General features: G+C 40.5%; 2 protein-coding genes across 5 annotated transcripts in view; both read right to left on the reverse strand.

Moving 5' to 3' along the window:
- emid1 (EMI domain containing 1) overlaps window positions 1-4955 on the reverse strand; it is a 47216-nt gene extending 42261 nt beyond the window's left edge. The window contains exon 1 of one of the 4 annotated variants that reach the window (XM_087792824.1): window positions 4669-4955. In XM_087792824.1, coding sequence (XP_087648950.1) covers window positions 4669-4820 — 152 coding nt within the window. In that variant the 5' untranslated portion in view covers window positions 4821-4955. The remainder of the gene's footprint in view (window positions 1-4668) is intronic. The other 3 variants (XM_087792813.1, XM_087792804.1, XM_087792833.1) reach the window with 3 other exon arrangements.
- Window positions 4956-7563: 2608 nt separating this feature from the next.
- The window catches only part of dnah10 (dynein axonemal heavy chain 10), a 32718-nt gene continuing 15375 nt past the window's right edge, over window positions 7564-24906 (reverse strand). Inside the window, exons 36-78 of the mRNA XM_087779194.1 lie at window positions 24670-24861; window positions 24484-24602; window positions 24252-24410; window positions 23308-23443; window positions 23107-23229; window positions 22911-23042; window positions 22627-22843; window positions 22427-22546; window positions 22215-22360; window positions 21416-21568; window positions 21078-21338; window positions 20832-21004; window positions 20671-20764; window positions 20446-20613; window positions 20202-20390; window positions 19511-19682; window positions 19251-19454; window positions 19079-19159; window positions 18064-18261; window positions 17844-18005; window positions 17606-17780; window positions 17360-17541; window positions 17171-17307; window positions 16179-16396; window positions 15905-16126; window positions 15700-15847; window positions 14613-14892; window positions 14328-14557; window positions 13328-13601; window positions 12486-12590; window positions 12267-12421; window positions 12053-12207; window positions 11802-11985; window positions 10480-10680; window positions 10183-10392; window positions 10025-10120; window positions 9797-9968; window positions 9605-9736; window positions 8521-8732; window positions 8293-8460; window positions 8055-8235; window positions 7844-7989; window positions 7564-7774 (exon numbers count right to left, since the gene is read on the reverse strand). Coding sequence (XP_087635320.1) covers window positions 7628-7774; window positions 7844-7989; window positions 8055-8235; window positions 8293-8460; window positions 8521-8732; window positions 9605-9736; window positions 9797-9968; window positions 10025-10120; window positions 10183-10392; window positions 10480-10680; window positions 11802-11985; window positions 12053-12207; window positions 12267-12421; window positions 12486-12590; window positions 13328-13601; window positions 14328-14557; window positions 14613-14892; window positions 15700-15847; window positions 15905-16126; window positions 16179-16396; window positions 17171-17307; window positions 17360-17541; window positions 17606-17780; window positions 17844-18005; window positions 18064-18261; window positions 19079-19159; window positions 19251-19454; window positions 19511-19682; window positions 20202-20390; window positions 20446-20613; window positions 20671-20764; window positions 20832-21004; window positions 21078-21338; window positions 21416-21568; window positions 22215-22360; window positions 22427-22546; window positions 22627-22843; window positions 22911-23042; window positions 23107-23229; window positions 23308-23443; window positions 24252-24410; window positions 24484-24602; window positions 24670-24861 — 7329 coding nt within the window. The 3' untranslated portion in view covers window positions 7564-7627. The remainder of the gene's footprint in view (window positions 7775-7843; window positions 7990-8054; window positions 8236-8292; window positions 8461-8520; window positions 8733-9604; window positions 9737-9796; window positions 9969-10024; window positions 10121-10182; window positions 10393-10479; window positions 10681-11801; window positions 11986-12052; window positions 12208-12266; window positions 12422-12485; window positions 12591-13327; window positions 13602-14327; window positions 14558-14612; window positions 14893-15699; window positions 15848-15904; window positions 16127-16178; window positions 16397-17170; window positions 17308-17359; window positions 17542-17605; window positions 17781-17843; window positions 18006-18063; window positions 18262-19078; window positions 19160-19250; window positions 19455-19510; window positions 19683-20201; window positions 20391-20445; window positions 20614-20670; window positions 20765-20831; window positions 21005-21077; window positions 21339-21415; window positions 21569-22214; window positions 22361-22426; window positions 22547-22626; window positions 22844-22910; window positions 23043-23106; window positions 23230-23307; window positions 23444-24251; window positions 24411-24483; window positions 24603-24669; window positions 24862-24906) is intronic.

The following is a 24906-nucleotide window of genomic DNA, read 5'->3' on the forward strand; positions in this document are numbered from 1 at the left end:
TCCACTAGACTTCATCTGCATCATTCAGTGATGAGGATCCTGGTAGTCCTTTGCAAATGGATGGAACAAGAGGGATAATAAAGATGTGTTGGTGAATCAGGAAGGATTCCATGTGTGATTCGTAAAGTAATTCATGTTTTCAGTGTACCGTGGCGGTTCAGTTGATGCGGTTTCACCTTTTTTTTTTTTGCAAATGGTATTACATATAAAAATATATGGTAGGTAGTTGCAGTTAGGAACGGTAAATCTCCTTAAAATTGTCCATTTCTTTCTAAAAAAGTATTTCATTTGAACAGGAAAAGTTGAACATAACCACAGAATCTACCGAACCCTCCCTTCTTACAGTGCCAACTCATCAGTAACTCCTGTGATGCCTTTCTACACACTGCTATATTTAGTGATGACCCATTGGTCGCTATAAATATTTAAATTCTACCTCTATGTTGCTATGTCAAAAGTGATCACCAGCTATGATTGGATGGCTGGGCGGCAAAGCACTAGGGAGCTGTTCAGGACTCTGCTACTGAGAGACTGTTGAGTTTACATGTTAAAATAAATGTGGTAAAATAAAAGTTTGTAGATTAAACAAAGGGATATTGAAATATTAAGTAGTTTAATGTAAGCCCCGCAATCAACAGGAGACTCTTGGATAATAGAGAGAGAAAAGTCAGTGTGTTTTTTCTAGCCATTTGTACGCGTCGCTTTGTGACTCTTAGGACTCATATAGACGCACATCTGTGTGAAACATTCACAAAATAACATTTTTCAAATTTGACATAACCGTGCAACCGTGAAGCCATACGGAGGCTGTGGTCATCGTATGGGACGAGCATGGCAAGTGTGGCTTCCAGCAGACCCTGAAGACAAACACCAGACTCTTCCCATGCTGAGAGGGCCGGGCTTCACACGGGAACCAGCCTCACCTTGGACTTTACAGCCGTCTCTTTACATTGTGCTTATACAATTAGCAAAGAGGAAATACCGACCGCTGCTTTATTGGATGTGCCAACATCAGATCACAGTTTCCCACATAGCTTAACAACCTCCACCTGTAGTACCTGCATGGCTTGTAAAAAACTCCCCTCTGTTTATCTAAGGATACAGTGCTTTGATGTACTCGGAGCCAGAGGCTTCAAATCTATTAACGTTCGCTCAACGTCTCTGCTGGACACGAGAGAGACACAATTAAAAGCAAAAGAGTTCATAACCGTCTTTGTTGAAGAGATCTCCGACGCAAAATATTACAGACCACAGGTGCTTGGCTCCGGGTCTCATTCCCTGAATGCTCCCCAGTCAACACCTTTCTTTCTGACTTTAACTGCCTTTGTGTTACGAGGTGTAAAACTCAGCGACGTTGTGATGTTTCGCTGGTAAAAGTACAAGAGCAGGTCCTTTGGCGAGTATCAGGTCTCGGCACACATGCCACACTCAAGACTGCTGGACCCAAAGCTAAATAAATCATCACTCCTCTCTGGAAGTCAGCAGTTGGGACGAAAATTCTGAAAAGTTACGACGAGTTCTTGGACTTCGCTCGTGTTGCTGCCTTTGCCAAGGAAGAAATGTGAAAATGACTTTAATTTGAGTTTTTCTCTTTTATATTTAAGTGTCTCTTACTACTACTATTATTAGTAGTAGTATTATTATTATACAAACCTGGCAACCTAGCAAAACATTTTTTGGACATTTCACTGTCCAAAAGAAAACACAAAGACCACAAGGGGAGAAAAGAAGGGATTTTTCTCTCCTAACCAAGATGAAAGTCACAGCCAAAATTGGAAATGTCGAAAATATTGCGTGACCTGTCACAGGACAAGAGTTGGCAGGAGTGAAGTAAATGTTATTTGAATGTTGAAGGATGAGCGCTGTCCTCCATGTGTGCTACAGGGAAACTACAGATCAATGGGTGATGGATTCCTCACAATAAGAGGAGACCACCTCAGGTCATCTGTTGAAAGAGTATACACAGGTAAGTGTTTCTCTGCCCCTGAAGCTAAACAGAAGTCTGTGTTCACCATGAGTTTACGTCAAATCTCTTCTTCCCGACAATGTCAACAAGTGGAGGTGGAACAAATAATGATATTCTTAAACATTGAAATGTATTTTTCAAAATACCGTATTGATACTTAAAAGCACTGTATAAATTTGGAAATATATATTTATTTTATATAATTTTCTCGACCTGGTCATAGTTTATCATAGTTATTTTATGGATCACGTTTGATTTTTTGTCATCCTCCACAGCTCAAGGAACAATGATATCCTGGAGACGACTGAGGATGAGAGGATACAGTCGAAGTTTTTAAAGCTGATGTTTGGGCATTTATATTTTTAAACAAATAAAATCTGTTAAGACTCCATCAAAAGTAATGTTGTGTGTTATTCTGCAACACTAGAATCAAGTACTCGGACAATACTACTACTATCTCCTTGTTCCTACAGCATAACAATGTATTGCAATATATTGTATGTTGCCCATATATCGTGATACATATCCTACCAACAGATTCTTGCTAATACACTCTCTATAAATTAGTATTGTGCACTGAGTAGAATCGACTGCCAAGCTGTTGAGGTCTGTGTGCGTGTCTTTCAACCTTCGGTGACAAATGGTGCCAAGGGTGGGATTGCAGTATGAGGCCATCAGAAGTGTCACTGAGTGTTTGGTTGGTATGAAGGACCACATGAATAATTAAACCCCCTTTGGGAAAGGACGTACGAGGCCCCTGTGATGGAGATTGATGAATGGTGTTGGGTAATGGAAGAGTTATTGAGTGAAGCGCCAGAGCACGCTTCCCAGAGGGCCACGGATAAGTTACAACAACACGGACTTTAGCTTGTGTACTGACGACGGCATCGCTTTTGCGCAAGAACGTTGTTGTTTTTTTTCCAAGGTTTGATTCAGGACAGGTAGGGCAAAACTTTTAATAGACGATTAATAGATTTATTCTTGAGAAACTATAGTTTTATGTCAACTTGTGATCAATCTTTGCTGCCATAATCAGTTTATGTAGTGGAATCCCTCCGCTTTGAAAATAAGTTCCCGGGTAAGATGGATGAGGAATGAGGGCGTCCTCGGGGATCAGGCCGTCTGTCAGACAAGTGACGAGTCCTCCAGGGGAAGATAAAGAACCCGATGAGACGAGAAATGAAGCCTCTATGTACCGAGTTTATGCACCCTTTAAGGACAGATATATATAATCATCAACGACACAGTAAACATCTTAGGTCTTGTGATATATCTATATATTGATAAGCTACCATATAATATTCTTCTGCCAAAAGAGGAGATTCCCAAACAAAAGACAAGACACCCCCCCATCAACAGTGTTTGTTTCCAAACACCACAGAGGCAGATGGGTCTAGACAGCAGGTGGACCGAGAGTTTCCACTCCGCTCCCCTCAAACCCGCTGACCCCTGGACATCCCCCCCCGACACCATCTACCAATGCAAAAATGTCTCCACTTACAAACAGCAACAAGCCCACTGTAAACTCATCCTCTCCCTTTCTCCAAACCTCTCCAGATGTGGTCAGGCTCCAGCTGCCGGTGTTTACTAAACACGTCCACGAACCTCTGGCCATGAGCGACAGGGGAGAGGAGCGGGCGGAGTAGCAGGGAAGTGGGGCTTGGGGGGGCCCCATAAAGCCACCTGGACGTGCCCAGGAGTGATCAGTCTCAGGGCCACACACACGCCCAACACGACCACACACACAAAACGGTTACCGAGGCTGACAACATAAATATTTGTTGGATGAGAAAAGCATCTTTCAGATCCAAGGGAAGCTGGAGTGGAAGCGCTGGTGGTTTATAACAGTCAGGTGACTCTGCTCAGGGGCCAGTGACCAAGAATTATTCAGATTATTTAAAGGTGCATAATCTTGGCAGTATTCAGAGTATTGATTCATTTTTGTCAAATTTCGAAATGGATTTGTGATCAAAAGAAAAATACTTGAATAGAAAATGAATTTCCTCATCGTTTTGGCCGGCTATGGTAAGATGTCACCGCAACACTAATCCGATGTGACTTTTTTTAAAATCAAGAATCTCTGCTTTATCTGGAGTGCGGTTGATACGAAACAGAACTGTCATTCAAACTGTAGTTTCTCTCTGGCAATTTCAATCTGGGAATCAGCACTGCCAGAACATTTTTGCTCACTTATCTTTTGCTCTATCAATTTCATCTATTTGGATACGTGTGAATTAAATAAATAGTTTGGAAAGATCATTTTTATAAATGCAATCTGACTATATAAACACGTAAAGCATTTGACTTTTGGTAAGATGATCACTTAAACTGCAACACATTTATAACAGAAAATAATACAATAAATTGTTTGGTGGTTTTGTGTTAACTGTTGACGGTTTAGGAGGAAAAGTTTGGAACATAAGAAGGTGATTTAATATTGTATTTAAAAGTGATCCATGGGTTTATACAGGTGCAGGTTCACAGTCAGACTGACACACATGTTTCAGGGATAAACTGTGAGAAGGTGTTTTTTGGGGGGGATCAGAACCAGAGACAACAACAAAGAGAAAGAGTGGAAATAGAACACAACAGGAAAAAGGAAGTGTCACTGAGACAATACGACCTGGAAGATGGATGAGCTCAGGAGGAGAAAACGTTTTAAAAGCCAACAGAACATTTAAAAAAATTAAAAAAGTTCTGACCTCTTCTGGTAGACCGAGCCAGCCTGAGGTCCGCCCGAGTAGCCCTTGTAAAGTCCGGTCCTCCAGGTTCCGTCCACGGAGGCGGCGAGCCAGAGAACCAGCACCGACCACAGCAGCGAACTTCTCGAGCTCTCCAGGTGACCAGACTCCATGTCAGGGACTAGTCACAGCAGCAGCAAAAACCTTCTTTAAAACTGTCCACTCATGCTTGTCTCTGACGGGTTTTTAAATAAAGTTGGGACCGGAGAGAACACGTGCAGCGATGAGCGCGAGCTCCACCAGGTTCTGACGGACACACTTTTATAGTCTCGCGCTTTAAAGAAAAAAAAGAAAAGCTCAGCCTACAGAGTCACCGCTCAACCCTCGACCAACCGCGAACTAAACCGCTTGTTAAAGCCCGAATAAACGTGACGAGTTCCCGCCCTCGTTATATCCTGGTTGACGGTAAATAATAAACAACATTTTCATTCATTACATACATTATTATTTACTGTTACTGATAACTCCACATAAGTACCATTAAACGACTGTTACATTATAATAAATAGATATATTTTTTTAAATACATGTAACGACAGTCGCCATTTTACACCTGATTTAATTAGTAGAAGAAGAAAGTCGCATTTATTTACAGTTTGGAGAATTACTTTGAACATTCAATACAAGCTATGCGTTTAATAATATAATTTTAAAAAAAAAACTTGGAATAGGGTAAGTCCACAAATCCGTTGTTTCAAATTACTTTAGACCTTTTATTTTATTTTCAAAAACCTCGGTTTTCTTTTAAATGTACCCTCCTCGGTTGCCACAGTTCGTCATCTTTTTTTCATTTTATTTTATTTCTTTAAAGATTTTTAAAACATTTTCAAAGACATTGACATAAAGCATATGGTTGAAAACAACAGATGAATCAAATTGTGTGTAAACATATCTGCTTGAGACCTTGGCTCCTGCATGTATTAGATCAGCGATTCTATGAACAATAAACAATCTCACAGAAAATGTCAAACTGTGGGAGGGCCATAAATCCTGCTTTTTATATAACAAATAATTAACTTTTATAAGAAATTATTTATTTATTCAATCATTTTCTACGGTTGCCACAGTTCGTCATGTTTTTTTTATTTTATTTTATTTCTTTAAAGATTTTTAAAACATTTCAAAGACATTGACATAAAGCATACAGCCAAATAATTAAGAATAAACAAAAATACATATTTTAAAATAGGTAGCTGTGCAATATTGATCTCATTAATAACAAACGTTATTTTTCCAACATGTTGTTTATTTTATCCATATATTTGTTGAAGGTAAATTCCTTTTTTTTTCCAGAATAAGGCAACATCCTCCTGACCTGTAGTAAAGTCTAGTAATGATGTTTAACTTGGGCACACAACAAAGTATTTTAGGTAGATCCCCAGATTGAATATTTTTGCATGATGAGGTATATTTAGTCCAACAAGATCTGTCACTCTTCTCTCCAGAACCTTTTTTTATTTCTGCCTTTCAAACACGATGAAGTTAAGAAGTACCTTGTCCTTCTGCACAGGATGTTATGCGACCAGCTATTTAACTTTAAAGGTTATATGCAAGTCCTTATCATGCATTTATACTGTAGTAACCTCATTTTTGTGGTGACTCTTCATCATATAATTGAAAATATTGAATAATATATAATAAAACTTGAACTTTTTCCTCAAGATGTGCAAGTGAAAGATTTTTAAAAGTAGTAAGTGAGGTTTCCCAGTTAATATTTTGTATTTTGAGTTTTGTATTATATAATGTTGACGTGTTTAAAAGGAGGACTTTGTGTTTCTGGATAATTTTACAATATTTAAATGTAACATTCATGTACAAGTCTCATCTATAACTATCTTGAGCGTCATCCCTACTTACTCCTTTCCTGTTCTCGTCATCATTTACCTCATCCATCATCAGTCTCTTCTCAATCCTAGCTTATGTATTTAATGTTTTCCTGAATATTCCTGAAAGAGTCGTGTTCAAACAACTTTCCACAGGAACTAGGAATCCAAGCAAGACCTCGGTGCATTTAGCCGCAGACTGCAGGAAGTTGTGGATGAATTATTTCGAACCCTCAGAAGACCTTGAACTCCTCAGTGCCCACACAGACGGATGGAAAGAGTTGAGAGTGTGAGCCTTATTATGTTTAAGTCAGGGTTATAAACCATTCTAGACCATGCCTCTAATGTCACCTCTTTCTATGCGAAAACAATTCCGGTTCAAGGACAACAAAAGTCCTGACATTTGCTCACTAGTGTAACTTTCAGTTTGTGACTCAAAACAGCTCTACATTTTAGCTCCCAGCTCCCGAGATGCAGCAGGACACTCAGTCACTGAAGGCATCTTATTGAAAGCAGAGAGAACCTTGCACTGGAATGATGACCCCACCTGCTCCCCATCAGACAATAAACACAAGAAGGGTGGAGGGTGGAAAAAAGGATGAGTCATCAAAATTGAGAAACAGTTGTCATGTAATGTTGACCATGATAGATACAGCATGAAAACAAAATATCCAGAAGGTCTTTTTTGTTGTTGTTGTTGTAAGAAATACGTTGTTGTTATTACTGGTATTATAAAAAATATATTATTTAAATAATACCTCATAGATGCATAAGGAACTGAGAGAAAAATCTGAAATATGTAAATATTAATAGTAAGTAAGTAAAGGTAATCATATTTGATTTCATATAATGTTAAAGTTCATAAATATATACATTATATAACTAATTTGCAGAAAATTAAAAAACGTAATAGAACATTTATTTATACATACAAATCAATACAAACATGTAACTCTATAATCCTGCGTTCAATATCTGGTCTTGAGTGAGGTACTGCCCTCTAGTGGGGAAACAGCGAAATTCAAAACCAATCTGAGTGGTAAGTATTTATTATTTAATTTATCCAAAAAAAGATTTTATACATTCCAGTGACAATTTCAGTCGGTGTTGAGACATAAACAGACGCCCTGGAGGACCCAGTGAGAGATGTGCTCCGTGGTGAACAAGTCCGCCTCGAACACCAAGCCCACTCCCATGGCGTTCCTCCTCAGAGACGTGGTGTAGACCGGCGTCCTCAGCGTGTTCTGTGGCAAGTCGTCGCATCGTTAGCGACAAAGAAGTCATTTTTTTAAAAAAAGGTCCGCAGTTCGTACCTGCAGCTTGAGCCGGTGCGTCTCTGTGGGCACCACTTTAAGAACGGGCAGCTCGGTGACCAGGACTTTTGATTTGGACCTGACCAGGCAGCCTCTCTGCACGTCCCAGTCCGCCCCCTCCAGGTACATCCCGGATATAAAGCAGCCTGTTAGACACAAAAACACATTTGAAATCATCCGTACTCATGATAAACCACCATGTGATGCTGACCTTGACCAGGTTTGTCACTGATCTCCTCCTCGCTCCGGTACTGGGTCACCTGAGTGTAGAGGGTGGACAGATCCAGAGGCCAACCGTTCTTTCTACACGCTGCCTGGACCAGGGCGGTCAGGTAGGACTCCGGAATATGGAGCCCCGACAGCCACATGACCTTGGGCTCCCCGTGATCCACCTGAAGAGTGACGGGTCAAGTCCTGGTCTGGGGGTCTAACTCTGTGATCTCTCTCACCCAGGACTTGTATTGCTGGTGTCGACGGCTGAAGTGACTCATCCAGTTGCCCAGAGACTTCAGGGTGTCGGGGGCCAGGACCTTCCAGATGTTGGGGATGTGTCCGTTGAAGAGAGCGCGAGAAAGCTCGTCCAGCTCGCCGCTCATGCCCACCTCCCCGAGCAGAGCCTGCAGACCCCAGACAGTGGATCAGCCTCTGAGAAGCTCTCCCGCCTCGCCCCCACTCACCCTCCGCAGCTCGGACAGCGAGCGTCTCATGCGCTCCAGCAGTTTGTTGAATCGTTCCAGCTCCTGGAGGAGCACCACCGACGTCGGGGAGATGTCGGCGCCCATTTTTTTACGGATCAAATCCAGATCGAAGAGCTCGGGCAACTTGGTCTGGATGTCCTGGGTCACCTGACTGATGAGGTCGTCCCTGCCGACGCTTCCTCCGGATTCACCTGGAAGTAGAACTATTAAAATACACAAAGCTACAAAGAGAGAATGAATAAAGCATTGTGTTGATAACCTAGCTAGTGCTATTAAAAAACAACAGATTAATCAAATTGTGTATAAAAAATATCTGCTTGAGACCTTGGCTCCTGCATGTGTTAGATCAGCAATTCCATAAACAATCTCATGGAAATTGTTAAACTGTAGGACAGGCTTTTTATATAACAAATAATTAACTTATATAAGAAATTATTTATTTATTTATTTATTGCTTATTTTTGCAGGGTCACACCTACACATCATTTGAGGCTTTTCAATCAATATCTGATCTGTTTGGACTGTGGAAGAAAACTGGGGTACCAGGAGTAAACCAAATCCAACTAGGAGAGAACACAGAAATGTTGCCTCAAGTTGGAATTGTACCCGCAACTTTCTTGCTCTGAGGAAGTCGCGCTAACAACTAAGAATTATATTTATACAGTATATATGTATATGAAAACATTTAGTATAGTATCAAAGGCACACTTATAATAATGAATTTGAAAATATTTGTATATAATATATCATTTTGAATAAATATATATGTAATAATATATATAGTATAGTAAATATTTAAAATTTGTATTTTTATGAATGAATGAACCGCTTAAATATATATTGACATATTCTTTCCGAAAAACAAATGTGTTTGTGGCATCCCTTGTGTTGACTCTGGGTCACCTTGACCCTGAGATAACACAAGGGTTAAAAACAGTTTGAAACCCTTACAAGAGAATAACCCGACTGGCCTTATCTCAATTTTTTTTTGAAAAAGTTTCCACCTGTACGAGCGACCACTGAACAGATATATGAACGAACAAGTGTCAGAGTGAGAACGCACCCGTCTGGGGCTGCAGGTCTATCAGGTGAACCCACATGTCTTTCACCGCCTGCGTGTAGTATCCGATCTCGGCGTTGGAGTGAAGACCCATCACCTCCGGACTGTTGGCCAGCGGAAGACCCTCGACCTCATCTGTGAGACACACATGTGGATCCCGGGGCTCTGAGATCTAGACTCTAGAAAGTGACTGACCGACATATGTTTGCTTGGGTCCGGGAGGAGGAATCTTGTAATCCACGCTGTTTTTTTGGAAGAAGTGAAAACGGCGGAATGTGTAGAAGAGAAAGTCTCCCAGGTATTCGTCCATGTAGACGGTCAGGATCCTGCGGTCGAAGCTGTCGATGGCTCGTCCTCCGTACATCACCTGTGGTCCACAAGGTCACGTTTGAACAGATTTTTAGAGCCAAAATGAAGCCTCACCTCTCCGATCAGATACTTCAAACTCCCCCATGGAATGCTGCTGTCGCCCTGGTGGTGAGCGTTGGTCAGGAAGGTGTTGAGGATCTCCATACACACCTGGAGCAGAACAGTCGTCAGGAAACTCCTTTCTTTTCTCAAGTAGATCTCGCGTCACTCACGGAGAAGTCCGACTCGTTGAAGTCGTACGGAACGTTCCATCCCACTTTGCCGTACTTCCTTCTTTCCTGCACCACGGCGTGGAAGAAGGCCAGGACGTAAACGAGGCTGGAGAACGCCGGGTGAGGACAACCGGCCAAGGTCTCGTGGGAGATCTTGGAGAAGGTGGATCTCATGTTCAGCTTCAGACCGTTCGGAGGTTCAGTCACGACCTGTGTGATGGTGAGGAGGATACGCGTGACATTAAGACTTGAATCTTAAACTTAAGTCCTCTCTTAAACAATCCAAAAGACGGTCACCTTCAGAGACTTTTGCAGGATGCCCACGGGGAAGTCTTTGATGGGGTTGGTCGTCAGCCACAGTCGGAAGTTGGGCTGCGGCTTATTGATCCTCTCCAGGGCCTTTTCCAGATCCTTCAGCCATTTCACCAGTAGGTGGCAGTTCTGGAGCATCAGCCACTGCCCGCGAGTCGCCGCCATCTCCAGGAGCTGCAGCGCGAGCTGTACAAGCAAGAACGTAGGAAATGAATTTCACGCATCCTTGGTGTTAGAGTGTTAGAGTCAGATAAACAATAAACAAATCATTAAAAATGTACTTTTAATGAAACTAGCGGTCCCTCGTTCAGTGCTACACTCCTACACTCACTATTCATATCCATGCTGAGGCTTCAATTTCACTTCTTTGCACTTTTTATACACCTTTTCCAAACCGCCATTCATATTTTCTACATTCTTACATTGTTTATAAACTCAAAAACCATAATTTTAACGAAGTCAAAATACTAATAATCACAACAAGTAGATAGATAAGTAGGATAAAGTTTAAATTACTAATGTTTATTGTGTCAACATTGCATATGAGATGCAATCCTTCTCAACAACCCTCGGTAATGGTGAGCTGCACAGCTCCCATAGCGCTTTGCCGCCCAGCCAACCAAACACAGCTGTTGATATTATTTGAAATGGTAACATAGACGTTAAAGACTTTAAATAAAGTATTGTGGTAATTAATAAGCTGTCACTAAATAGAGCAGTGTGTAGAAAGGCATCATGGGAGTTCATTGTTTTTTGGCACCATAACAAAAGTGGGTGCAGTAATAAGCGCCTCCCACTAAACTATGTGGTTATGTTGAATATAATCTGCTGTTGAAATAAAACCTTTTAGTAAAGGGGTAAAATAAAGGACAAGTAACTAGGCTTGACTGCAGCTTCCAACTAAACATTTTCCCGAAGGAGACCTCCTATCGATCGATTATCTATCAATATCTATTCAGCCTTCCACCCATCTATCAATATCTATCAATATCTATTCATCCTTCCATCTATCTATCAATATCTATCAATATCTATCCATCCTCCCATCTATCTATCAATATCTATCAATATCTATTCATCCTCCCATCCATCTATCAATATCTATCAATATCTATCCATCCATATATCTAAAGATGCAGTTCAGTGTTTAAAATAAAAATAAAAATCTCAATAAAATGAGACAGCCGAAGGTTAACCAAGATACTACGAGGGATCAAGAAATAGAAAAACTTTAAAGAAAAAATAAATAAATGACTATTGGTTAGTACCAAGTGGTAACTATCACAGTAAATGTACATTTATTTTACCTTCTCTTGTCCTTGACCCATAGACAGGAACTTGAACTTGTTCCCCTCAAAACCAGACCTCTCTGCCAGCTTCATGAGGTCACTGGCCGGATCAGAACCGGGGCTGAGTATGAAGACGATGGGTGAAAACGGCGTGCTCTGATCCATGATGGCTTCATAGCTAATCACGGGAGGCTGAACGAATCTGGAGGTGAGAGGAAGCAGATCGTGAGGCTACTGGGTTTGTTTGGGTCACAGAGTGTTGGTCTCACTTCTCTCCCATGGTGACGCTGATGTAGTCGGAGACGGCTCTGTAGACTCTGTCCACGCGGAAACAACGCAGGAGAAGAAGCTTCTGAAAAGCCGACAGGCTCTCCTCGTAGTTCACGGGTAGAGAAGTTTGTTCTGGTGCGTCCAAGTCGTACCACTGTGGAGGAAACAAACATGTCACCAGTCGTGCTGCACGTCCAGAGACGAAATACTCACCGACTTCCAAGCCGTTCCTTCTTTCTCCACATCATCAGGCAAGGAGCCGAACTTATCAGGGAACGACTCTGCAAGTTTTATTGCGTCTTCCCAACCCTGGTCTGGCAACCAGTCGCAGGGTTTTTGACGCTTTCCCTTCTCCAGAGAAAGATTACCTTCACACGACATTTACACTTGTTAGTCCTTATCCATGAGCGGGTGTAACAACCGTATAATTACCTTTAATGAAGAATTCCAGCTCCTCCTGAGGGGCCCGACCTTCAGCCTGCTCGATCTTGATAGTCATGGTGAAGGCAAAGAGCAGCTTGTGTTTCTCAAACAGACCTGCATGGAAGAACATCATCATATTGAATTTAACATTTCAATGATGAACTTTTTTTTGCATTGAATTGTTATTTTTTAATAAATTAATATTCACTTATGTCTATATAAAAAAATGTAATCAGATTTTATTGAATTTAAATGTGTTTAATTAACAGTTGATTGAAAATATATAACATTTTAATAATTTATTTGGAAAAAATCTCATATTTTGAAAAACATTTACACATAGAGTTGAAAATTCTAATTCAAATAATTCAAAAAGTAAATGTTCAAAATTCTAGTCGTAGTCTTTTAAATGCAATATACAAATGTTGGTGAAATAGTTCAATGAGAAAATACCATAAACTGTACCAAGACAATCAATTAACCATGGCAGATTCTTAAGCTATGACCGGTTGCACGATTATACCAACATTTTTCTATTCAATTTAAAATTCCACAAATTAAAAATATATATTTTTTAGAAAATGTATTTGTAAATTATTGGGATTAAGTGTTTAATTTTTTTATTCAGTTATTTAAAAACATTTTAATATAGAAATTATTGAATTAAGTAATATATAAAAATATTTATTCAACGCTTAAAAAAACATCTCAATAAAAAAGGAAGTTTCAACATCTGAAATGTTCAATTGAACCATTTAAAATGATGATTATACTGATACACATCCACAGACTGGAGAACACGAGGAATGGTCTGACATAAATATATATTGTATTCAAGGATCTCATGTCACCTGTGCAGCCGTAGTTGTAAATGTTGTACGTCAAGGTGTCGATGATGTTCCTCAGTCTCCTCGACAGGACGGAGTTCAGCAGCGATTTGCGCAGAGAGAAGTCAAACACGTCCAGGTAGGAGGTGAGCGAGTACTGGTACATGCTGTTCACCAGCGCCATCTCTGTCAGCGCGAAGAAAAGGATGGCGCCTCGTTTGGCGGCGGGTCTGTATCCGTCTCGGAGTTTATCGATGTCTGCGGACGTTTCCTGGGCCAGCTTGAGTTTCTCAAACACCTGAAGATCACGTGGTGAGGATTCAAGGCTTGCATCTTTAAAACTTCATGGTGCAGAAGTACATCAGTGGCATCATGCAGGCTTGAATTGAACATTTCAAATAGTACGTAAGTAAGTAAGTAATATTTATTTATATAGCGCTTTTCGAGACCAGGGTCACAAAGCGCTTAAACAAACAGTGAAACTTTTACTGTTTTAAGTGTCGTTTCTTCAATAATTTTTATTTGTTTTATATGTACATGAAAAAAAACAGAAAGGAAAAAACTTTACAATAAAAAACTTTCAAACCGAATAAATGTTCTAAATTCAAAATTCTTTATATTCATAGCTTTTTTAATTATATATAAAAATGAGCAAAATTATTATAGTATATGTAAAATAGAACATTTTCTTTTCAAATCATTAAAATATCTAACTCTATGTGTAAAATAATAAATACATTGAAAATACTTTTTAATAATCATCCAAAATTTAAATAAATACATTTCCATTTAACCTTTTAATACAGAAAATGTTGAATTGAATTATTCAATAAAACAAATTCAACCTTTTTAATATAGATATGATTGAATTCAATTAAAACAATTAAATTATATATATAAAAAAAACAAGTCAATGCTTAAAATAACTCACAACATATCAATAAAAAACGGTTTCAAAATCAGAAATGTTAAATTCAACCATTCATATTCCGACAGTAACTGCTATACTTTGGCTCGAACTGACCTCGCTGGCTTTGGACTTGGTCTCCTCAAGAGTGTGGACCAGCTCAACGTTGTCGAGCATGTTTCCTGTGGATGTGGCCAGTTCTCTGAGCAAAGAGTCTCCCAGGTTCTTCAGCAGCTTCTTATTGTTGCTCGTCTCCTGGATTAAAACTTCCCGCTGCTCTTCTAGTTCCTTCTTCTCAAAGCCCATGATCACACTGAGCAGCTGGTCCTCCAGGCCCTTCAGAGTCACTGGAGACAAACTCATCAGCAGCTCATTTCAAATGTAGTCTCCTCAAAGACTCACCGGTATAATTGATGACCATGGCTTTTCCAAACACCGACGGAGAGTACTTGGGGTTTGCCAGTTTGGTGTTGAGGTAGAGCCTGAAGTTTGGATCGTAGTCCACCTCTTTGTCCCCCAGCGTGACCACCTGACGCCCCTCCGCTCCCTTCACGTTCTTCTCCAGGACGTTGTCGATGACGGGGTCGATGTACTCGTCCACGTCCTCGAAGAGGAACGGATATCCATATTTCACAGCCATCTCCAGCTGTTTCAGGAAGTCTGGATCGTTGAATGAAGAAATCTGTTGGTGAGAGTGAAGGTCGTCAAAGAAAGCAGCAGCTTCTGGAACACATGTCATGGATCACTCTGTTTCTCCTCATGTAAGATATCAATGTGTAACTAACGTCAATAACAGTTTACATATGTAATTAAAAAGAAAACATCTTTTAACCCTTGTGTTATCTCAGGGTCAAGGTGAGGCCCAAAAAAAATGTGTTTGTGGTATCCCTTGTGTTGTATCTGGGTCAAACTGACCCGAAGTCCCTTAAACAAATGTGTTTGTGGTATCCCTTGTGTTGTCTCTGGGTCAAGGTCACCAACATATTTGTATCCTTCCTTGAACATGGTCATTAAGATGAGGTCATGGAACTGGTCGCGTTAATATTACTTGAGGAGGACACAAAAATGTTAAATACATGAATCAAACAATTTATATTGTATATATAATTATTTCTAATTCTTATTTATTTTATATTCTTACTGTTCTTCAAACCTAGTGAATCCCTTTGACAATTTATAATTCTCTCCCTATGATTTTTGATTTCAAGAACTATTGTGATTAATTTTGTTCCCTATATCATTTTAAAAATATGTTGTAGAGTATATGTATGAATTGGTATCCCTCTGTGTTTTTATTACCATCAATGTTTTCTTCTCATTTTCAAGTGATGCAATAGTGTTTGTCTTATATTTATTTACCCTAGAAACTCATGTTTTAAAAAAGAATAATTCATGTATTTCTTTCTTGTATGTTCAATTAATTTTCTTCTTTATTTTTTATTAAAATGAGTCCTATGTTTAATGTTTCCAATATGGTGTGTTGGCAAACCTTCAAGTTATTGTTCTCCTCTTTCCTCTTAATCCAGTTCAGCGCCTGCTGCTGGGGGTCAATGCACAAAGGGAATCGACTCCCCCTGGTGGTGAGGATACCATTCTGCACCGACAACTCATCCGGGGGCAAACCTTCGGAGCCCCATCTGTAACACTCAGAGTGATGAGGATCCTTCGAGGACATGCAGCAGCCGCTCCATTACCTGCTGATCTCCACCTCGTCCGTGAGCAGATGTTCAACTTTGAAGGGTCGACTCAGAGGGATCCCTCGCTGCTGCACGTCCGTCACCCACACCTCGTACACCATCTCCTTCCTGAAGTCCCAGCTGAAGGCACCTTCATAGCTCAGGAAGGCCGATGCCAGTAAACAATCCCCCAGGAGTCGCACACGCCGCTCCTTCAGCTCCTCCAGATCCTCCGTCCATCTTGAAGTACGACGTGAGAACAAACAAAAAACAGTTTGTTTCTAAAACGTACCTCACGTTCTCAGAGTCCAGGCCCGAGATGAGCTTATCTGCAGCCACGAGTCTCTTCTCCATGAGTTCTGCCTCCTCCTGCAGCAGTTGTTTCTCCTCGATTGCAGATTGGTATTTCTCTCCGAGGGCCTTCAACTCCGTCTGGAGGTCGCTGAGCTCACTCTGGATGTGCTCCAGCTCCTGTTTGCTCTGGAAGAAGTTCTTCTCTAGACGTGCGACCTGCAGGAAACAAGATCACATGGTCACCCTAAAGTTCTTCTGACACCCAGCTCGCATGTATGGAAGTATATCAGTGCCATTAGAATATTGAGTGTTGAATTGAACATTTAGAAATTTGACATTTTCTTCATTAAAAAGTGTTTTTAAGTATTGGACCTTTTTCCGAATTCCAGTCGATTTCTTAATCGAAAAGGTTTAATTTATTTGTATTTAAAAAAATATGTATAAACTTTTTTTTAGACATAGAGAATGACATTCCAATTTAAAAATGTTTCTAAGTTAAATTACTTTTATATTTTCAGCCTAATTCAACATGAAAATGTTGGTATAATAGCAGCTACTTCATTGAACTTTCAGCCAATCATCTGAGGCGCAGATAATCACATGACTGATACTCTTTTGGTATCAACTGGTGGCACTAGTATACAACAGTTTCATATATAAGAATATTAAAAAGTCAACATACAACATACTAATTATTTAACTCAATAATTCAATAATTTAATTCCTAAAATAGATTTTCTTTTTCAAATATTTGAATTAAAAAAAAACAAATTATGTGTAAAAAAAAAACAAATTAAGGAAAATTATTAATTAATAATACTTGAAAATAATACTTTTGTATTTTCTTGGTCAATGAAATCAAATTGAAACATTTAATATATAAATTATTGAATTCACGTATAAATACATATATTCAATGCTCATTGAAATGTCAGATACAACAGTTCAACATTCCGATGGAACTGATATACTTCTGTACGCTTGTATTACTTTGTCTCTTTTGGGTTTTATCTCCCTGGAAACATCGCAGTATCCCATAATGGCCTCCACGAACTTGAACATCCCCGAGCCTGCTCGGCTGATTCCTCGCATCTCCTCGAAGGAAGTCTGGAGTGTCTTCAGGAAGCCTGAGCAGAGACTGTATTTTCAAAAAGAACAACAACATAGAAGATAATTTACCTTTGACTGTCCGGACTTGGTTGTTGTTGAGGGCGTCGCAGTCCATCTCCATCAGGGAGCGAAGGAAGTTCGCCTCCGACATCATTCCTTTGGCCGACTGCCAGTTGATCTCCTTGTTGCCGCGCAGCACCAGGATGCACTCGCAAACCACCTGCACCTGCTTGGGAGGCTTAGCGAACGATCTAAACAAGAAGATCTAAACTGAGTCAAAGGTTTCAAACAAAGGATGAAGATGTGTTTTCTCACCTTATCTCTGTGACGTCCGACTTGTCCAGATCCTGCAGGGCGTTCCGAGCCGCCTCTAAAGCTGGAAGAGCTTCGGCGAGGGAACTTTCCGCCTCCGCCTTCTCAACTGCGATGACTTTAGTCTGCTCGTTGATCTCTGTGGCCTTTTCCTCCGCGAGCGTCTTCTTCTCTTCGGCTGGGTCAGAAAACAACCTTCAGTGAGGGACTTTCTCGAAAAAACATGAGAGCGTTTACTGACCCACTGTGGTGTTTTTGGAGATCTCGTCCAGAAGAGCCTCACAAGCCGTCGACTTCTCGGCCAGAACCACCTTCTGATCGGCCAGCTTGACGTTGAGCTCGGCGAGCTGCTCGCTGGCTTCCTTCAGTTTATCCAAACCTCCTTCCAGACGCCTGCACTGAGCTGCACCAGACCAACATCAGCACCTCATCATCCTTCACTGGACATGTTTATACTTTACCCAAAATATCCCGGTCCTTCTCCTCCAACAGTTTGGAATACGTGTGAATAAAGTCCAAATAGTTTTTCGGGGTAACAAAATTACAGCGCCTCAGCTTCTGCTGAAACTGTTTGCTGTAGCCGTCCACGGACTGGTGGACCTCGCAGACGTGTGCGATGACTGAGGCTGAATGTTCTTCAGGGATCATGTGGTTTTCACCTTCAAAACGAGACAAAAGCATTTGTACAAATGGAACACATGTAAGTCTATTGATACTATTGTATATTACGCGATGTGATTCTTTTCTTCTTTTAACCACTAGGAGTGTGTATTGACAAGAATTTAGCGGTACGTTATGTATCACGATACAGGGACAACAATTCTATATATTGTGATACTGTAAAAACAAGACATACATATATTTGTAGTATTGTCTGAGTACTTGACTCTGGTGCAAGAACTTCAAGACCATATGACTCTTGACGAAGTCGTTACCGTTTTCTTTTTCTTTTTTTTAAACAAAAATAGGTCTAAACATCAGCTCTAAAATCTGCTCGACTGTATCCTCTCATCCAAGTCATTTCCAGGCTCTTGCAGGATATCATAGCTCCCCTCAGTTGCAGACACGTAATTACTGCTGCCCTCTAGTGGCTCGAAGTTTGATTACGACAAAAAATAAACACATGAATATTTGCATGTTAATAGTAAAAGGAAAAACTAATTATTTTATTTTAAATACACTTTATTTAAATGTAAACCATTAGAACTATGATAAAGAAATAAAATATAATTTGCAAGAAATTAAACAAAAAAAATTAATTAATACATTTATATATTTAAATATCGTAGCTGTATCCCTTAAACAGTGGGAGATATATTTAGGGATTATTTAAAAAAAATCTAATTTATATACAATGTCACAAATTCAGAAACTACAAAAAACATTTGACATAATTAAAACTCAATTAAAGGTACAATATTCTGATTGTTAAGTTCTTTTTTTATCAGTTGAAAGCATAATATATTTCACACTCACCAAGGAATGACTGAGCCACTTCCAGAAGAGCCTGTGGAGGCCACGGCTGGAACCAGTCAATGACCGTGTTGTTCATCAAGCCTGAGCAGCAAATAGAAAAATCATTTTGAATGAATTATAATGTCAACTTGGATTCTGTGTGTATTTATTGTGTAAATAAAATAAAATGCACCTGGAAAGTTTCTGCACCGTGTCCTCAAAGTTTCTCCCACTGGAGACATTCCCAAAACGATATGGAGATTGTTGGCACATTTCCTGACAAAATACTGCCAGATGCTCTCTTTCGTTGGACCGGGTCCGTTTTTCAAAGCTTCATCGCGGAGCTGGTTGATGAGAGAATCTCTCTCGTCCTCGGGAAACAGAGCCGGTACGATACCTGTGGGCGGAAGTCGATAGAAAAACGGTTGCAATTTCAACAACAGGTGTACAAACCTGACGTCAGCATGTTGTTGATGAGCTCCAGGAATCCTTCCTCTACTATGTGAGCATCCGTGAAGAGAAAGACTGTCTTCTTGTTTTCAACGCCCAGCTTCATGTAGAGTGTCTTGATGTCCTCTCTGAAGTTGGTCTCGTTGTAGCCTCTGCTCAGAGCTATTTCAAACATCTGGTGAGAGATTCACATTAAAGTTTATTTACAGGGGTCCCACAATTTATCGTCTTCATCTTCCCAGTCTAGAAGATTTATTTATTTTTACACATGTTACTGCAGATTTAAACATTGTATTCTTCATGGTTCAAACTGTTACAAACAGTTGAACAGCAGATGAAAGTCTACACACTTCAGTGGAAAGCATTACTCCCTCATCTTACTTATAACGCCAACAAAACAGTTAACTCCCAAAAGGCACTGATCTATTTCGTGACGGCTGATTGGCTGCTACAATACTGTATTTAAATGATATGTCAATCTCGCCATGTCAAAAGTGATTGGTTGGCTGGGCGGCAAAGCATTATAAAAGCTTGTTCAGGTCACCGTTTCTAAGAAGGTGGAAAGAGGGGCGCCTTATATGCAATGTTGAGTTTGTAATGTAAAAATTTATTTAGCAAGTTTATACAATAAACGAAGGATCACTGTATATGTATTTGTACATTTTCAAACCAATATAACGTGATGTTCACGAACCTCACAGCCAGCAGTGAAAGCAGCCAGTCTGGTCAGCGACTGTTTCCCAGAGCCTCCGACACCCACCAGCAGAGCATGACCGCGGTCGATCCGGATGATGCGGTGCACGCGGGTCAGATGTTCGAGTGCGTCGTCAAACAGCACCAAGTTCATCCTTGACCTGTTTTCATTGTACTCCTCCAGAACCTCCTGCTCCGTACAAACATGTGAGAAACATTCCTGACACGCTCTTCTTCTAGTGTACCTCGAACAGAGCCTTCACGGCCTCGTAGTCCTGCAGCTCCTCGTAAACCCTCGGCTCCGTCTCTTTGAGGGCGGATCCAAAGTCTCCGAACAGAACGGGGTCCCTCATGATGGCCTCCATGTCCGACTTAAAATGTTCGTCAATCAGGTTCCTTATATATCCTTGAACCTGTTGAGAGAATCATCTTGTACTTCAAGTTGTCAACGCTCTCACAGATCTAGTTACCGAGTCCTTGTCCTCCTGATTGATCAGTCGGTCGTGGAATATTCTCAAGCTCTCATTCCTCCAGACTCTCACAAACTGACATGCAGTTACAAACCTGTAGAGATCAGTCATGTTGTAACAGTATGAACTTAAAGGTTTCCTTCAGGAAAGCGTCATCTGACCTGTCCGGGTTCGTGAGCGTCAGACCGTTGTAGACCCTGGACAAGTCTCTCAGGTTGAAGATGTAGTGAAACTTTGACGGAGTCGGGGGCAAATCCTTGATGATCTTGTTGTAGAGTTGGATCGTGCAGAAGGTGATGGGGTCACAAACCTTCTGCACGCCTTCTTCAAATGTCTTCATTGAGAAGTTAAAATGGAGAAGTGAAGTGACAGGAAGTGAAAAATGTTTCATAAATTATGACCAATACCTTCAAGTGGCCTTTTATGATGGAGGCGTAGATGTGGTGGAGCGACTCTTGTGCAGGAAAAGGAATGTTGAAGACGCTGAAGAGTGAGATGAAGCGTGGATCGACTTTGTTTCTTCCACCTCCAGCCTTTCCCATGGCAGCGATGAAGCCCAGGTCTTTCAGGGTTTTGCAGTTCAGCTCCTTCCCTCTGTCATACATGCCTCCCTTATCCAGCAGCAGTTTAAGAAGCGCCACAGGCTGCTGTGTTCCGTAAGTGTCCACCTGCACCAGCACATAAACATAAGTCTGACAAACCGAGATACAAACATCAGGAAGAAGAGACGGTTTAAAACAGGAACCTTCGGCATGTTCAGGTCATCCATGAAAACAAGGAGCCTCTTCCCTGTCGGAGGACCGTAAGTCTCTTTGGTCCTCTTCTCTACGCTGGCTTCCAAGTTTCTTTGCAGGTCTGAGGACGTCGTCCTGGATGAGAAGTTGACGATCAAGGTGATCTGGAAAGAAAGACACCAACAAGATTAGAAATATATAAAACTCTTAAGAGCGTCAGATGAAAATTTTGATAATAAATAATTATGATGAGTAATTAATTTATCGACAAAAAGTAACTTATTGTTTTCTGAACAAGTGTTGACTGAAACATTTAGTTTCCACCAACATAGATGTATATTGTTGTGTTCCTTTGTCTAAATAACAGATTAAAAACTAAAGGCCGAAGGTCGGACCCGGCTAGGCAACTAATTGTATGTGGCCTGTGGGAGCGCTAAAATAGATATACACCAATTAAAAAGTTGTACTTGTTTTATAGAAAGCAGAGATAAAAAATGTCAATCAGGAATGTACAAAAAAACAAAAATATGGCATGATAGAATCAAAGAGTCTGAAGTGAACCTTGTAGACGCTAAAATAATGAAAAGAATTACAATAAATTTAGCCTGAAATTATTTAAAGTCGGATATGTTTGGTCTATTTTCAAGAAACATTTAGTTTGACCCTTCTCTAAATATTGATTTCTAAATAAAAAATTAAACATCAGGTTTGTATAAAGTGCCTTATGCTAACACATAAAAACAACAAAGAGATTAAAATACGATTTATTTTTTAAAATTAGCTTAGACTGTAATTAAACAAGTTACTCACAATGGTTTCTGCACTTTGGCTCTTGAGGAAGTTATGAATGGTTGCAGTCTTCGACGTCCCAGAATCTCCCACCAAGAGGACGGACCTCTTTACTTTAACCATCTGGTCCAGGATCCAATTGGCCCGTGTAGTATCTACGGTTGGAACTTGAGGAGGGAAAAAAAAAAGTTTTACAGGGGCACATGCAGTCAGAATATGATGGTGGGTTTTACCTAAAATATCAGCAAACTTCATATCCAGGTTGTGAATATAATGGGGGACAAGGTGAGCCCAGGGCACCCACTTCTCCTGTGTTCCATCAAAGTGGAAGTCATAGAGTGTTGGGAGGTATCCTGCAAGTCAAAGTATGAGCGACATACAGTTACTTCGTACAAGGTGCAAGAGAAAATGAATAGGACAGGAGTTTTTGTACCCGGGATCTGCCCTGGACCTGCCGCCGCTGTCTCATCTTGCACAGTTTTAAAGCCGGAGAGTTTTTTAACCAGCTCGTCGAACTTGACTCTGCTGTCGTCCAGCAACGTGGCTCCGAGTGAGCAGTACAACGCTTCCAGGAAGAAACACTCGAGAACATCCGCGCTGCAGCTCTCAGTGCCGAGCAGAGCATCCAGAGTCAGGCATAACTGGGTCACCTATGCAACAAACAGAATGTTTATTTTAAATGATGCACTGGGTAGGATCAAAGGAAGAAACAATCACCATGTTTAGATCTGTCTGAGGCACAACGGTCTTCAGCTTCTGTCCTTGTTTGCCGTCAACGACACCTTCCACGATCAAACCAATGGAGATGTGGACATATTTCTCAAATAGACTGTTCAGCGCTTTTTGATCCTGCACAGGAAGAAACGTGAAATTATCTTCAAGCTAGTTGTTAAAAAGAAGTTTGTATATATACCCGGACAGGTCTGTCCTTTAACCATCTCTGCCAGTATGGAACGTATCGCAGGTTTTTAGGATCAACAAACACCATCCCACAGCGGGACACGGTGGCTGGTGATGCATACTGCAGATCTCCAACCTGCAGCAAACCGTTTCAACAAAAGACGGACATTAAATAAACATCTAACACAGAAGCTCTTTTGCAGATCAAACACACCTCGAACAGCAGAGCGCAGTGGTTCTGCAATCGGATTCGTTCACCGTTGGCCAGCGTGAGAAGCTTGTTGTCATCCATCACAGAGTTCATGTTCTCAACCCACAAAGCATCCACATCCCCATCAAACAGGACGTACCTGTGCAGAGTTTGTTACTTGACAACTGACAGTGAAAGTATTTTGTGGAAATCCTAGTATTAGCCACCAACATTAGGGCTGATAGTAAAAATGTAAACGGCGATAAGTCACTTTTCCAAGATACTTGGAACTGTATCGATTTTTCCCTAATGTTTTGGTTGGGAATCATATGTAATGTGAACTATAGTTATTATGGTTTATATATATATATATATATATATATATGTGTGTGTGTAAAATAAAGTAAAAATTCATAATTGTGTTGCATTTAAACTACCAGTCGCTAGATGTCAGCAGTCACTACGTCCTCTGCAGCTCAAGGAACAATGAGATCCCGCAAGATCTCAGCGATGACTGGGGATGAGAGGATACAGTCGACTCCAGCAGCTTTTAAAGCTTATGTTTGGACATATTTTGGTTTAAAAAAAAACTTGGTCAAGAGTCATGTGGTCTGTAAATTCTGCAACACCAGAGTCAAGTACTCGACAATACTACAAAAATATCCTTGTTACTACAGTATCACAGTACATTGCAATGTAAGTAAGTAAGTAAGTAATATTTATTTATATAGCGCTTTTCGAGACCAGGGTCACATGTATCCTATAGTTGCTGCTGTATCATGATACATATCGTGATTCTTCCAAATACACACAACTAGTCATCATATTTACAGGTTTGTTGTTTTAAATTATGCCTCGTTCCCAGAGAAATAACCAATTATCAACAGCTCAGGTCTGAAAAGCTACAAATCTAGTATCAAAAATTGTTCTTGTGTTCTAGTCTGTGCACTAAAATTCAAAAATATTACCTGCGTTCCTTTTTGTCTGTAGGTTTATTGATGTCACGAAAGATGTTAGAAAGAATCCCATCGGTCCAGTCACGAGTGTCAGGGTCCAGGATGCCGTAGAGTTCAACGACGCTCACTGCCTTGGGATTAATGGGATACAGCTTTGTGGGAATTCCAAGTCTGACAATATGAGACAAATTGGTTGTTAACTATAAAACGTGGATATTTGAGCCGTAATTTTAAAGACCAGTACCTGGTCTGAGCCTGACATAATGTGTTGATCACAACCGATTTCCCACCGCCTGTTGGTCCCACCACCATGGTGGTGTGTCTCGTCATCATGGTCTCGTACATCTGCACCACTTTATCCACCTTCAGGTTATCAGAAGACATTATAGATCGGACAGAGAGAGAAAAAAAGAGAAGGTTCACCAAAGACCTGTTGGTGCAACAGAACAAATTTGTTTTCATCCAGGATTTGTTCCACGGCGTCGTTGAAGTCCAGGTAATGAACACGAGGACAGTCCAGTCCCGGGAACAGATCTGAGATCAGCCCGAGGAAAAGAGGAACATCCTCGAAGACGAACTTGGGCAGGTTCATGTCTCTGAGAGCCCTCATCAACACCACGTCCTGAAGGAAATTAAAAATGAAAGTACCTTGTTTTAAGATACAAAG

Source organism: Callionymus lyra, chromosome 1 (assembly GCF_982586985.1).
Source record: "Callionymus lyra chromosome 1, fCalLyr1.hap1.1, whole genome shotgun sequence".
NCBI classification, from domain to species: Eukaryota; Metazoa; Chordata; class Actinopteri; order Syngnathiformes; family Callionymidae; genus Callionymus; species Callionymus lyra.